The following is a 16,564-nucleotide window of genomic DNA, read 5'->3' on the forward strand; positions in this document are numbered from 1 at the left end:
GACTACAATAACCCAGATATCCCCGACGTCCCACAAGATGACCTTTACCCTTCCAGGCCATCTCCACCGGAAGACTCATTAGGGTTCCACCACCTACTTCAAAGGGCGGCACACTATCATGGGGTAGACTTGCACACTGACCCCGTGGAGGAGGATTTCCTCCTCGACACATTTGAAACCACACATAGGTCTACCTCCATATTACCTATGCTTAAAGGGGTGTTAAAGCATGCGCCAGAGGTTTTTAAAGACCCAGTTAGGGCCAGGGTCATTAACCCACGCATAGACACAAAATACAAAGCTGCCCCCACAGATCCCTCCTACATCAAAGGGCCAGCGTCACTAGATTCCCTAGTGGTTTCCACGGCACGAAAAAGAACAAATTCTCAGGCGTCAGGCGAAGCACCACCACCTGACAAAGAGTCAAAGCTACTGGACGCATCAGGAAAGCGCACTGTGTCACAGGCAGCCAATATATGGCGTATCGCCAACACCCAAGCGCTATTGGCCAGATATGATAGGGCACATTATGATGAATTAGAAACCATAATGCACCACCTCCCTGAAAAATATAAAAATAGGGCCAATGAATTAATCCAAGAGGGTAAGACAATAACTAACACCTCTATACGCTGTGCCTTAGATGCAGCAGACACAGCCTCCAGGGCCATTAATACTAGCGTCCTCCTCCATCGCCATGCCTGGCTAAGAATATCAGGGTTTAAACCAGAGGTACAAGCCTCCATCCTTTATCACCCCTTTGACCAGGAACACCTATTTGGCCCAAAGGTAGATGAGGCCCAGGAAAAAAATGAAAAAGGACACGGATACGGCGAAGTCCATGGGAGCCCTGCAGTCCCACCCTCCTAGGCGCTCCTTTCGCCGCTCTTCCTTTCAAAGTACATCTAGAGGCTACTCCTCAGATAACGCATCCACTTCCTACAAATCCCCTACTCAGTCCACCTTCACAAGGGGTTATCAAAGAGGCGGCTATAGGGGCAACAATAATAAAGGCAGAGGCAAAACAAATACCGCCCGCTCTGCCACACCGCCTACCCAATGACTTCCTCCCGCTCCCTCCAGACCATTCCACTCCGGTCGGTGGCAGACTCACAAATTTCCATCATGTCTGGGAGACCATCACCTCAGACAAATGGGTGACCCAAATAATTCGGTCAGGATACTGCCTGGAATTAACATCTACCCCCCCAAACATTCCACCCAGGCAACGCCCAATGTCACAAGAACATTCCACATTGCTAAAGCAAGAGGTAATCTCCCTCCTACAAAAAACAGGCAATAGAACACATTCCTGCCAATCAACAAAATATGGGGGTTTACTCCCTATATTTTCTAATACCAAAAAGGGACGAGACTCTACGGCCTATTCTACATCTTCGGCCCCTAAACACATACATACACTCAAACCATTTTCACATGGTAACGCTTCAGCAGGTACTTCCTCTACTCTCCCAGAACGACTTTCTCACCACACTGGACTTGAAAGACGCATACTTCCACATTCCAGTACACCATGCTCACAGAAAGTACCTCAGATTTGTAGTGGACGGACAACACTACCAATTAAAAGTGCTCCCGTTCGGAGTCACAACAGCACCACGGGTATTCACCAAGTGCCTAGCGGTGGTGGCGGGACACCTCAGAAGACAGCACATTCACGTCTTCCCATACTTGGACGATTGGCTGATAAAAGCCACTTCCTACAACCAATGTGTACACCACACCGCTACCACAATCCAACTACTTCACCAACTAGGCTTCACGGTGAGCCACCAAAAGTCCCAGCTAACACCATCCCACATAAAACAATACCTCGGTGCCACCATAGACACCTCAAAAGCAATAGCCTACCCCAATCCGGCCAGGATTGCAAGCATTCAGGCTTTGCGACAAAAATTCGTACTTCAACACTCCCTTCCAGCACGAGTGTTTATGCAACTGATAGAGATGATGGCCTCTTGCATTTTCATAGTGCCTCACGCAAGACTCCAGATGCGTCCTCTCCAAGAGTACTTAGCGCGCCAATGGAACCAGGCCCAGGGGCAACTGACAGATCTGGTGTTGGTAGACGGTCGCACCCATCGCTCTCTGCAGTGGTGGAACACCACAAACCTTTCCAAAGGTCGACCGTTCCTGGACCCGGTTCCCCAAATAATACTAACAACGGACGCATCGCTCTCCGGCTGGGGAGCTCATCTATTACACCTCACAGTGCAGGGCACATGGACGCCTCAACAAAAGTTACTTCATATCAACCATCTGGAGTTACTAGCAATCTTTCTAGCCCTGAAATCCTTTCAACCACGGATTTCATGCAAAGCAGTCCTCATTCTCACAGACCACATGACGGCCATGTACTATATTCAAAAACAAGGCGGCACACACTCTCCACAGCTCTCTCAATTAGCACAAAGCATATGGAGATGGGCAATTCCCCACAAAATCTTTCTCCTAGCTCAACATGTCCCAGGAGTCCAAAACACAGTGGCAGATCTGCTCAGCAGACAGACACAACAGATCCACGAGTGGGAACTTCACCCACAGGTTCTTCATCCGTTCTTTCAAATGTGGGGGCATCCACAGATAGACCTCTTCGCCACCCACGAAAACACAAAATGCCCAAGCTTCGCCGCCAGATACCCACACCCATTGTCCAAAGGAAATGCGATATGGATGAACTGGTCAGGCAAATTTGCGTACGCTTTTCTGCCTCTCCCACTCATTCCATTAGTGGTGCGAAAGCTACAACAGCACTCCCTCACACTAATCCTAGTGGCTCCAACGTGGGCCAGACAACCGTGGTACACCACGCTGCTGGAGCTCTCGGTAGTACCACACCAAAAGCTACACCTCTCACCATGCCTCCTAACCCAGAACCATGGAGAGATCAGGCACCCGGACCCAGCTCAGCTCAACCTTGCGATCTGGCTCCTGAAATCCTAGAATTCGGGTACCTAAACCTTCCCCCTGACTGTATGAACGTCATCAGAGAAGCTAGACGCCCTACCACTAGAGCCTGCTACGCTGCCAAGTGGAAAAGATTTGTTGTTTATTGCCATAACACAATCAATCCTCTAGACGTGTCTATACAGCACATCATATGCTACTTACTCCACCTACAAAGGTGTAATCTAGCCTATACCTCCATTCGGCTACACCTCGCAGCAGGCAGGACCTATCACTTTTCAGAGTACCTGCCATTAAAGCCTTCATGGAAGGCCTCAAAAGAATAATTCCCCCCAGAGTACCACCCTCACCTGTGTGGAACTTAAATATCGTTCTCACAAGGCTGATGGGGCCTCCCTTCGAACCTTTGCATAAATGCGAACTGCAATTCCTCACATGGAAAACAGCTTTCCTTGAAGCCATCACTTCCCTTAGAAGGGTCAGTGAGATACAAGCACTTACCATACAAGAACCTTGTCTAAAAATGCACCAGAACAAGGTTGTTCTCCGTACCAACCCAAAATTCCTACCTAAAGTCATTTCCCCTTTTCACCTAAACCAATCTGTAGAATTACTAGTATTTTTCTCGCAACCTCAGACCGTTGCAGAAAGGGCTCTCCACACGCTAGATGTCAAACGAGCCTTACTTTACTATGTCCAAAGAACACAACCTTTCAGAAAGACCAAACAACTGTTTGTCTCTTTCTCTCCACCACACAAGGGCAACCCCATCTCAAAATCAGGGATAGCTAGGTGGATTGTAAAATGCATCCAGATTTGCTGCCCTCGCCACTGTACCTCGCATCAACAAGACCACCATGGGAGGCAGATCCTTCTCATACCTGGCTGCTAAAACATGGAACTCACTCCCCGCTTACCTTCGCCTCACCCAGAACCACCTAGCATCTACGTTCTTCCAGCCAAGCCCTCGCCACTGTACCTCGCATCAACAAGACCACCATGGGAGGCAGATCCTTCTCATACCTGGCTGCTAAAACATGGAACTCACTCCCCGCTTACCTTCGCCTCACCCAGAACCACCTAGCATTCAGAAAGCAACTTAAAACGTGGATATTTGACAAGTAATCCTCCTCCCCTTTCTAAGCGCCTTGAGACCCTCTGGGTAGGTAGTGCGCTATATAAATTCTCTGACTTGACTTGACAATTCTACACGGAAGATAGGGGCTTCCATGGCTTTTCTAGGGAACATCCCACTAGATGATATCTGCAAAGCAGCTACATGGTCAACACCGCACACTTTCACTAAACACTATTGTGTAGATGTGCAAACCAAGCAACAAGCTAGTGTGGGCCAGGCTGTACTAAAAACACTATTTCAAACTACTGCAACAGATACCGGTGGTCGCCGCTAAGGTTGGGAACTGCTATATAGTCTATGCAAAAGTGTGTAATCTGCAGCTCATATGCCTCGAACGGAATATGCTACTTACCAGTATGCATCTGTTCTTGGCATATAGAGCTGCAGATCTACACACGCCCACCCGCCTCCCCGGCTACCTGTATCTGTTCCAGTCTATCTTATTTAGATACAACACACATGGGTTTCTTCACTGCTGTTACTACGCTCCATCTTTCCCTGCTGGCGAAAAACAATCTGAGGATGGAGCCGAAGCCCATGCGCAATACAATCCAAAGGAGGAGTCACCGACCTTGTGACTTCCAAAGACTTTCCAAGAGGAAAAACAAACTGCAAACATCCAGGCCCAACACCAGAAGGCGATCTATGCAAAAGTGTGTAGATCTGCAGCTCTACATGCCAAGAACAGATGCATACTGGTAAGTAGCATATTCCTTATTGCCCATTAGGTGAGGCTCCTGCAGAAGGACATTATAGCATTTGGCCTTCTTAAGAACAGCATGCCTTTCTAATTTTATTAATTGTCATTTACATGCTGGTTAAGGACTCAAACCCAGCCAAGCTTGGTTTCCCATTCGCTGTCAGCCATAGGGAAATTATTTGGATAATGGGTTACACCTGGCCAGTCGCTTTGTGTCACCAGGTTAGGTCGTCCAACCAAGAGCTATGTGAAACTGTGCCAGTAGCGAGCTCTATTGTGTCTTTTCACCGGAGGCTGATTTTACAGGCTGAAAATCTGTCGAGAAAGAAGGGTGGGCAAAGTAGTCATAAAACAATGCATTTTAAGGTTGATCGTTATACGGGGTAGAAAATCATGCAAGATGGAGGGTATCATTTAAGGTTTTCTCAGTTAATTAATAATTTATAAACTAGTATTCCATAATAATTGCTGCTGTCTTGAATGAAGTGACAGTAGCATTGATTTTGTGTTAAACCATGATTATATCACTTGAATGAAATCACAATTCTTTTTGTCTAAATTGTTTTTCCTCTTGCTAATATTGATTTTTTTTTTCTCTAGACATACAGAGCACGCTGATAGCCAAAGAAAATGAAGTTCAGAGCCTGCACAGTAAGCTTACTGATACAATGGTGTCCAAGCAGCAGCTGGAGCAGAAATTGATGCAGTTAATGGAATCTGAAAAAAGCAGGGTCACAGACAATGCAATCCAAATCCAGGTGCAGGTACTGCCCTTAATATTTGACACTATTTTCTATTACTTCATGTAAATCACCTACCATGTACTTCAGAGCACAACGGTGTAACAAAACATTATTGCATCAGAAACTGAATAGCCAGTTGTTCGATTTTTGATCTCAGTAGAGTTCACTTGTTGGGTCAGAGGGAGGATCTGACCAGTAAGGACCAGTGCTGTATTTGGACTAAAAAATTATTTCTTTGCGTCAAGAGAGAAGCCTTTCCCAGCGGGCCAATAGTATTTTGAGGTCTGAAGACCCTGCAGTTTGGAATACCTTAATTGTCCTCAAGGATTTTTATGTTTTCTTTTCAGTGAGTGAGTAATTTGGAAATTTGATACTCTATCTGTTGAAAATGATTCAACATTGCATACAAATGTTTTGTAGAATATCCCTGACATTGGAAGAATGATACTGGATCTGCACACAAAGAATGCCATTGGCCTCCTTTTAATGCACAAGGATATGCCAAAGTTTGGGACTGAATTGCTTTAAGACCCTTTAATCAATTAATATCATTCTTGATTACCATCATTGATCACATTGGTCTGCTGTCACAAGAGGCTTCCTAGACAGAGTTGTCTCTTTTGGGTCTCCTTTTCAGTTCATAGCATATACCGTTTTTGCCTCAATTTGTAGTATTATAAAGTTTCTGTATTGCGGCTGAATTTCATCTTTTGTTTTGGTTATACCATAGCCTCAAAGTAACGGTGATTGGACTGCCCTGCATCATGTTTGCATTTTTTACCACAGCTGTTCAAGGCCGTAAATGTGTAATGTGCATCCTTAATTTCAAGTTTTATCTAAGGCCTCTGAGTTGAGAGACTAAGAGATAGGAGCCTCTCTGTTTCTATGAAAAGGGTACATTTGCCTACAGCAAAGCAATTAGGTCAGCTCTTGACATGACCCAAGGCAAATACCAATATTTCCCTCATCTGCTCAAGACTCCTTGATTTAGGCCTTGGATTCAAGCCTTCTGCAAGCCCTTGGAAGGAAGAATGATTATGGTTTTTAAAAAAAAATATTAATTGATTCATGTTCTGTTTTCAGAACTCCACTGGTTATTCCAGTCCCATTGAACATCTTTTGGTCACAAATGGTACTGCACCCTGCAACATGACTAGGTAAAAAACATTGCCATTTATAATGCTAATAACTCTAGCTTTGCAGGATGCAGCACTATATGCGGCCAAAAGAGGTCCCATGTGACCTCTTTTGGCCACAAATGGTACAGCACCCTGCAACATGGCTGGGTAAAAAAACATTGGCATTTATAATGCCAATAACTTTTAACTCCAGCAAATGCAAGACCGATTGCATTTACAATGCAATAGGTCTCGCATGTGTTTAAGTTAGAGCTGATGGCGTTGAAAATGACAATGTTTTTTACTTTTGATTTTTTTATACCATTGGCAATAGTGCTATGCAAATATAACTCCAATGCAAATAAAACATCAAAAAGTTAAAAACATATGTTTTCAACGCCAACAGCTCTTACTTTAACAAATTACGAGACCTATTGCATTGCAAATGCTTGTTTTTCTCAGTCCATAAACCTTCTATCTCTTCCCAGTTTACTAAAAACCTACTTGGAGGCCAGCAATACTGATAAATAGCTTTGCTTCCCGCTCATTATTTTTCACCATACTAGTGATTTTACATTTTCTGGATGACTTTCTCTGTTACGAAGAAGCCTGCTTCTCCGCTGAGTTTCGGTTTATTCAGTCAAAACGTATTGCCCCCCTCCTGGAACTGTTGCAGATGTCAGACCTTCAGTTGGTTTTTATGGCAGGCGGCTTTTCTATGGGCTGCGGCTCGGCTAAGAGAATGAGTGAGATTCACGCTGTGTGTCCGATGAGCATGACTAGATTATTACTAGATTTGTAAATGAGAACTAAAACATGTAAATGTAACTCGGAGTAGTCAGTGACACAAAACATTTGAGGGGCATAAAGTAGAAAAAAGTCTAGCAAGCAATGTTTGTGAGACACAGATTCCAGGTATGTCATTAGGTGAAGAAATTACAAGGCTTGGGAACAGAATGTGGCCTATGACTAAATGTTTCTAGGAACTGTGCAGGTAATAATGTACCTTGCTCCAATGGAACTCCTCCACATCATATACCACTTTGGTATGCACCATGTATGATTTTGTGACTGTTTTTATTGTTATCATGCAATTGCATTTCATGTCTATGCTGTAAGTCGATATGTTTGCAGGTACTCATTTTGATGTTTTTCTCATGTTTTCTCTTTCATATTGTTTTTTTCTACGCTCAAGGAGCTGATGGAACAGAATGACGCCCTGCAAACTCAGATTCAGAAGTTTCATGCACAAATGGCAGCCCAGGTACAGCGCTGGTGTAAATGGTTAAATCTCAAAAATCTGCAAACTAAATTACCTATAGAGATTTTTGTTTCTGAATGTATTGTAGTTGTTTTGTTTCTTCCGCCTTTTATACTTCCAGTTTCACTTTTGTGTTTATTTACTTTTTTTGTAAAGTGGGAAGGCCATTAAGTGGATAGGGCTGAAAGAAGGGAGTGAGTCAATAGCAATAACCCCCAACCACATAGCAGCTTATTAGCCATCTAGCCATCAACACCAGAGATACAGTCCTTGCCGCATACACACCTGTAGCGCAGTGATAAAGCAGGATTCAACCCAAAATTTTGATCTAGTCCTGACCAACCTACCAGGGACATATAGATGCTGCACCAAAGAAGCCCGCACCTTTTAAATACCAGTCCTGAAATGTGTCTACGAGATTTGTGGCTATCCACAGTTACTAGGGTTCATCAGTCATTAAAGGATCAAAGCATGTCTGGTAATTGCAGCCAAAGGGTGATCCTATGTGATAATCAAAGGTATTGTTGAAACCGGTAAAGTCTATTAACCTTATTGGTGCTAGAGGGACACTGTCATTTTTAAGGGTGCACTGTAATATCCACTTTTGTCCTGAAATCTATAAGATAGAGGCAGTCTCTTAATGAGAAATAAGGTGAAAAGTGGAGGATCCAATAATACTTAATTGTAGGTAAAGAATCACCTTTATGGCATAAGCCAGATTCCATCATCCACTCTAGATGATGCTAGCGTTTACACAAATATTCTGAAGCCGTTCACTGGAACGCATTAGGCAACCTTCCCCAGAAGAAATATTATAAACTGTGCAGCTAGGTATAGATGTCACAAATGTCAATCACCTTGTCAGTATATGAGTGGTCTTGGCAGCGGAGTTTATTTTGTAGTAATTCAGCCTTCTGGTGTTTCACTATTGCTGCTTGTAACTCAAACTCTGATTCTCAGAGCTCGTTTTGGCTTCATGGTAGCGTTCCTACTAGATGTAGGGATGATTTATTTATGGTCTTGAGGGTGGTAATCTTTTCCCTGATACATGGGCCCTTTTCCGCTTACAATTCACGGCACTTAATGTTAGTCCTTGCAAGCTTTAGGGATACTCTTTCCATTTTGGTTCGTGATTTGACTTAAATTTCCAAAGTAACTGTAGACATGTTACCGTCAATTTTAACTCTCTCTTTAAAAGTATTTTTAATATCCAAAATAGCTTCTCTGTCCAGTTTATATGCAGTAGTGTATTGTTAACAGGATGTAATTATTTAATCCATTTTCCAGTGTGTCCCTACATTTTGCCCATGAAAAAATACTAGTTGCAAAGTAGAGTTAGATGTTAAGTGGTCCAAAACTGGAAGTGCACACGTTCAGGAAAAGTGAAAGCATCCACAAGGTATACCTTTAGGATAGTGACCAACCACAAGGCTTTGTCAGGACTGTAACGTGGGATCCTGCAACCCTGTATAGAAAGTGAGACCCAGCCTTCAGGCAGACGAAATCAACCTAGCACTGTCTTTAATATCTATGAGGCTATAAAATATTTGAGGCCCTTCCTAATATTCTCCTGGAGGAAATACTATTTGTGCGTCAATTGGCAAGTTTTGAATAAGTCTATAGTATATGAACTTCTGGGGTATGAATACTTTTATAGAGTTGATTAGTTATTTAAGTCTTTGCCTGTAGCTGTAAGTGTGAACTCTCTGATGCTTGTTCAGGATGGCTTAAATTGGTAGGGTAAACCTGGAACCCAAGCCAGCAATACCCGTAGGAAACATTTATAAACATACTATTTCACACACATAAAAAGAGACTAGTTCTGTAGTGGTGGGGGAACAGATGTTAATGGGGAAACATGGGTAGTTGCCAAAATGTGCCAACCACTACTAATAGGACTTTGCAATATTCAATGAAGGTATGGCTAAGGAAAATCCTAAAGTCTATGCTGATAATGACTCTGGGTTGTTGTGTGGAAATCAACTTTTGTAGTAGGTCCCCTGGTTTACCCTTTACATTGTCACATGTGCATAAGTATAGGATATCGACATTGACATTGGCATCTCTCACCAGCTAGCAAAACCAACACTGCTGTATGTGAAAGGTTTTCTTTCGTCTAGGGTTGTGTTAAAGTATCACTTTGGAAGGATTTATTGCAATTTAATAGTGGGTATTTTGAGATGCTGCTTTCTAGGATTAAGTTCTAGATATTGGAATGGACGGAATGTAGGCCTCTATGATGCATGATTTTTTATCGGCATGCATTTGCAATAGAATTCTGATGTTTGCATTGTGATCCAAGAGGGTCTGGTTGCAGCATGTCCTAGAATTTCTAGGGTGTATGCAAACTTTTTTCTCTTGTTGCTAAGGAGGACCTGTCATTGCGCCAACAGATGTGGGATAGTCAACCCCTCTCATACATAGCTGTCCGTACACGCCTGGTCCCGGAGGTCCTAGCCCAGCTAATTCTCCTTTGTGTTCTGATAATCATGTCCTTTTATGAATGTTCCTTTCTGCATGTTTGGCAAACACGTTAATTCCTGCAGATGTTACCTTTTGGGTATTTTATTTGGATCAAACAAAAGTGAAGTGTTCAAGTAGACTTATGTGTAATGTCCATAAGATAAGGCTGCTCTTGCCCACTGAGTTGTAGCTTGCAGATTTGAGTCTTCTTTCATTGAGTGTTTGAATCGGTGATTTATCAAAGGTATGTACCTAGCAAAATGATCTGACCGGTAGTGACCTGGGATTCATCCCACACTTAAGACTGTACTTCGGCCACCTGGTTTAAGCTCATGCACAGTTTTGAGCAATAATATTGCTAACTCGATCTTTCTAGATGTTGTATTTAAAGTTCCCTAGGTTATTATCTGATACCCTCCACTGTGCTCGTCACCACCACCACCCAACCAATTACATTTTCCAGATAATATACTTGTGCATTGTAAGTTATGGAAACTACGGATCAGCATAAGAGAAAGCTACTCACTCACCAAGTACTGTACTTGTAGTTTCTGGTCCTCTCTTATTAATAACACCAATTAATAACACCAACACAGCTATCCTGTCTACATTCATAATTCTACATCAGCCTAGTAAAGGGAGAAATAGAAACATAATCTAGGGACATCGAGGATGTCTCTACTTTTTTTTTTCTTTGTAACTTTACAGCCACGCACTTTAATTCCTCTGATTCGAGGTTGACTATTCTGTATGTATAAAATAACCTAATAGACAGAATATTGCTGAATCTGTGGCAGGGAACTTTTTCTTACTAGTAGATAACTAGGCAGGCTCTCCTTTTATTGTAATACATTTTGTTATCATTCTGCAAGCATATTTCTGCTATAAATTGTAAATACATTTCCAAGCTCATATTTTTATTTGAAAAAATGTATTCTACCTTCCTGAACAAATCTTATCTCCTTAGGGATATCACCAATGTTAATTTATCAAAGACACAAGCATATTAGACTATATAATTTTAATTTGAAGGTAATTATTGTTTTCTCTATTTTAATAGACTTCAGCATCTGTCCTGGTTGAAGAATTACAGAAAGCGTAAGTAATTTGAATTGATATAGGCTTGACTGGAATTTAGACTATTTCGATTTGTTTGTTTGATGTGCATGGACGTTCAGAAAAAGGCAAAGATCCTTAGACACTTCTGCAGAAGTCTATTTGGTCAGTGAAAAAGCTGCCTGGTGCTGTTGTTGTTATTATTTGCATTATTATTATTATTACTACTACTACAGCTGTTTAATTTGTTTTGTATCTTTTTTTCTGACATTGCTAGTGTTGGACTACCCTTTACCCTTCTGATTCAGCTGCCTTTTGTCATTGGATGCAGTGATGTTGCAGGAATGAATAGTCATTAGGAAAGAGCAAATCCCTGCTATGTGTTCTGTGACTCTCCTCCAGTTTAAATAACAGTTTCCTAGGCAAAGAGACAGTCACAATGATTGGTAGTTGTTATGAACACTCAAACATTCCAAAGCCCGCAATCCAAACACTTACCCTGGAAACACTCTTACTGGGTATCTACATGCGTTGGCTCTACATGCTACCAAGGCCATGAACCTTTTGATGTGCTGTGTTGTTTGAATCTGTTATAAGAAAATAGGTGTTTGCTTGTACTTTAGTTGTACTGGCTAATACCTTGTTACTTGTGTTGACGACTTATTACCTTTTCTCCGTTTCTATAAACACCACATCATGTATGAAGCATTGCCTTCTGAATGCCCTCGTCTGATTGCACATTGAATGAAGGTTTAATGAGTGTCAAGTACTCCAAATTAATAGATTCGCTAAGTTGTATCATTCTCAATATAGCTCTGGTTGCTGCTACTTTAGCTACTCATTGTGTCCATCTGCCCCAGAAGTTACAAGGGGCCTAAATCTGCCAATTACCCCTGCCTGATTTGACAGATTAACTATGTAATGATTTGGGTAGTTTAAGGCCTCTTTATCTTTATGATGTCCCAGTTATCACTGCTGTTAACTTCAAACCTCCTCCTGTGAGTTACTGATAAAGGAACATTAAACATCCGGGGGCGGGATTACAGAGGATTACAAGTGGGTCTTTGAAGGTCATCTCAGAAATTAGAGATTACTGAGGGGTTAGAAGTTCTGGTCCCAGTTCACCTGCAAACTTCTAATTTTACGTGGTATTTCAGCCAGATACCTGCTTTCACACATTAGATCTGAAGAGAAATTTATCTCGTAATCTTCTTTTGAATCATAGCAACTGTTGAAGAATGAATCAAGATTTCCCAGGAACTAGTAATGAGCCCCTCTTTAGTGCCTTGAATGGTTTTAACTGTAATAAGTTTCTGGCAATTGCCTTTCGACAGGAGAATTTTAATAGTAGGGGCTGCTATGTGACAAATCATAAAATGGACTAGTTCTACAGACTGCTGTGAGTCCGTTTTGAAGATGCCTATGTTTTTAATTATTTTTCAAATTTGTTAAATCGAGGGTTTGTTGGTTAACTTTACAAATTCTTTTCAGAAGGGATGTTGTTGCAGTCTGAAGTTTGCTTTTTGCTTAGTAACCTTACAAGTAAACTTGTACCTAAATCCACATGTTTGTAATGATTTTGATACTGCATTATACTGTTAGATGTAATTTTAGAAAGACTTCATGAAATCTATCTAAAGTTAGTTACTTTAGGGTATCAGCAGTCTCGCTTTATGAATGCTAAGTGTGTGTTAGTACGGGTGTGTATGTGTGTGTGTATGTATATGTGTGTGTATGTATATATATATATATATATGTATATATATGTATATACACGCACACACACACCTAATAAGGTCAGGAGCATATGTGCATTCTTAATTTGTTTCTATGGAAAGTTTGGAATCGGCAGTGGCCATGAATACTTGGCATGGTGAGTGGATAAATCCTATGCAAGCAAAAATATTGCATCGTTGGAAAAGTCAGGGATTCTCAAATGAATGGGTGTTGCTTAGATGCAGCCTGGCAGTAGTTGTTACTGCTACCTACAACAACCCTGGATTGCTTTCTAATCCCGTTTGGTTTACCAGACTACCGTAATGATCTTTTAATAGGTTGTATACCTTCAGCTTTTGATAGTTCTAGTAACCTTTTGTGCTTATTAACTAAAGTAACCTATTAAACCTGCGCTTTTCCAATAAGGAATGTTTCATTTAGATGTTCAATAGCCTGTTTTTATATAGATTCTAGATAGAAGAAATATGTACTTTAATTTGCTTCAGTACAACAGCATAACCCCAGGCAAGCATAGCTCTCCTTCCTACAGTGGTCTTCCATAGAACGCTCATACCTCATCATAGATTCATGAGACGGAAACCTTGTAATTTGACCTATACAGAAACTGTAACTATGCAACACAACCCCCTTTCCACAGTTGAAACACAACAATGACTTTGATGTAGATAAACAATATGACTAAATAATATTGCAAAATAAAATTGATGTGAAATATGCCTTGAAAAAAAATGTACTATGTACAAATGTATTTTTCACTTTTCTTGTGTTTTGTCCTGACCAGAGTATGGGCCATCCAATTTCTGTCCATCTCAGCCAGAGCTTCTGGACTATTTTTACTCTTCCAAATTTTAGTTTCCAATTCACCGTACGATGTTACTTTTCTTACGTTCCACTATCAGCCGTCCGACAAGCCTATCATGTTACCTTTTGCCTCACACACTTATTTAGGGCACAACCATTTCGAACTGCCCTTTTGGGGGGCTCCACCCAATTACTTCTACCCAATTTCCTCTCTTTAATCCCTTACTCTATCTCATCGCCCCGTCATTGTGTCGTTCATGTTGATCTTGATATTTACTCACTCTGCCTTTAAAAACTTGTTTGTTTACTCCTGAATTAGTTCTTCTTTCCATCCATGCTGGAGCTATGTTAGTGCATTCCACCCTTCCCTTTAGAAGGAAAAATGGAACGTGGAGTGGTTCAGTAACTCCATAATCATGAAGTTCGAGGCATGTGGGCTGCTGAATTCATATCTGTGCATAGATCGCCGCCTAGTGTTGGGTCCGGATGTTTGCACGTTGTTGTCCTGGAAGAGACTTCGAAGTATCCTTGGATAGGTGACTCCTCCCCTGGACTACAGTGCGCATGGGCATCCTCTCCATCCTCAGATTGTTTTTTTCCGCCATTGGGTTCGGATGTGCTATCTTAGCTCAAGTTAGGAAAATATTTTTTCGAGGCCAAAAGGCCTTTAGTTCGCGTCGGTACTGTTTATCGATCGGGTTTCGATAGAATTTGTTAGTTTACTAACTTTCAGCACCGACTGCTTTCGCATTTACCTGTCCATCGACTACTTCGACGATGGAATCCAGGACGCCATTCAAAAGGTGTCCGGTATGCAATGCGAAGTACCCACACATCGACGTCCATCCGGTGTGCAACAAATGCCTTTCGCCGGACCACGACGAATCAACATGCATGGCCTGTGCCCGGTTCCGCTCGAAGAAGACTCTGCGGAATCGACGAGCGGCGAGACTCGAGGCGCAGCACGCGGCACCGGCCCCGACAGACATCTTCGGCGAGGCCGAAGACGTCGAGGAATTGGAAGTCTTGCCCTCCAGTCCCGTTTCCGAACATGAACCCGGATCGGACGAGGAAGACGAGTCACTCTTCCACAGAGGTGAAGACGACACCGAGGTAGGAGACGACGAGGAGGCCTTCGGGGCCGAAGAAAGTAGCTCCAATGATGAACAAGGCCTACCTGTTCAAACCGTTCAAACACCAGTGCCACAGCCTATGGCTCCGGTCGAGGGATCGCCTTCGGGCCTTACCCGAGACCCATCCCGCAGTTCTTCGGCCCCGCCCTCGGGCCCGGCCTCGGACGTTCAGCGGCAGCCATTACTACATAAACAGGCTGGTTTCCCTATCACAAAACCGGAACCGAAAGCTGCTCAGGTTCCACCGAAACCGAAACTGAAAGTAGCGCTGGTCGGATCGAGGCCTTCGACGCCAGCGCACCGCGTCGGCACCGACCGCACCAAGAGGGACTTCGGTGCCGAACTTGAGGCGGGCGACGTTGGAGTCGACAAACGGAAAAAAGCCATCGGCACCGACAAACCTGCTCGGCTACCGGCACCGACGACACCAAGGGCCGTACCGCCTGCTGTGTCTCACATCGCTCCCTCGACGACACCTAAGCCTCAGGTATCGAAGACTTCGACGGTGATCTCTTCACCCCGACTCGATGACCCGCCGGCACCGAAAAAATCTACGGCCGCCTCTACGAGCCTGGCCGGTGCCAAAGCCTCGAAGGCGCCCCAAGTACGACCTGGTGTGACGCAAGGCAGCAAAACCACACCTGTCCTCCAGGACACGTCGGGCTCCGGTTCGGTCGGAGCTCCCGCAGCCTCTTCGGTGCCGACCAACATTACCTTCGGCTTGCCTCCGTCAACAATCCCAAAAATGTTCCAACTCAGGACACGGGTCACCCAACCTACGGTCACACCTGCTGAGACGTCTCCGGCACGTATCATCGACGCCGGCACTGGCAGGATGATTCTCCAGGACCGAAGGATAACTTCGGAGCCGCCATTGGACCCTTTCAGGATCCCACTAAAAAGGAAGTTGCCTGCAGAATCGGAACCTCTCCTTTATGAACCCTTCCATTCATCCTACCAGGATCCACACCGGTTCTCCCCCACACGCTCCGATACAGACGCATTGGAGGACTACATGGCTGACCAAGTCCCCTACCATGTAGACACGGACCCTGATGACCAGCAGGACCCTGATCAAACTTGGGGCGACCCTGCAGACCCCAGTGCACCTCTCGATGCACAGGATCCACAACTCTATGGGGCAAAGACATCTCCTACGGAGGATACTGCGGCGTTCAATGCTCTTATCGAACGTGCTGCCAATAACCATGGGGTGCAGCTTCACTCTGATACCATCGAAGATGACTTTCTAATGGACACCTTTGCATCCTCAGAAAGACATGTAAAGACTCTGCCAATGTTGAAGGGGGTCCTCAAATCAGCCAAGGACATTTTCAAAGAACCCACCAGGGCACGAGTGATAAACCCCAGGATTGATAAAAAATACAGATCAGCACCTGGGGATCCTACTTACATCAGAGGACAATTACCACTCGACTCCATCGTCGTAGCGAATGCACGCAAGAGGGCACACTCGCAAACAACA

General features: G+C 43.5%; 1 protein-coding gene across 32 annotated transcripts in view; it reads left to right on the forward strand.

Moving 5' to 3' along the window:
• KTN1 (kinectin 1) overlaps window positions 1–16,564 on the forward strand; it is a 484,843-nt gene that overhangs the window by 208,351 nt on the left and 259,928 nt on the right. For 21 of the 32 annotated variants that reach the window (XM_085626790.1, XM_085626798.1, XM_085626810.1 and 18 more), the window contains exons 11-13: window positions 5,367–5,530; window positions 7,823–7,891; window positions 11,412–11,449. In XM_085626790.1, the coding sequence (XP_085482916.1) occupies window positions 5,367–5,530; window positions 7,823–7,891; window positions 11,412–11,449 (271 nt within the window). The remainder of the gene's footprint in view (window positions 1–5,366; window positions 5,531–7,822; window positions 7,892–11,411; window positions 11,450–16,564) is intronic. The other 11 variants (XM_085626793.1, XM_085626805.1, XM_085626816.1 and 8 more) reach the window with 1 other exon arrangement.

Source organism: Triturus cristatus, chromosome 9 (genome assembly GCF_964204655.1).
Source record: "Triturus cristatus chromosome 9, aTriCri1.1, whole genome shotgun sequence".
In the NCBI taxonomy this organism is placed as follows: domain Eukaryota; kingdom Metazoa; phylum Chordata; class Amphibia; order Caudata; family Salamandridae; genus Triturus; species Triturus cristatus.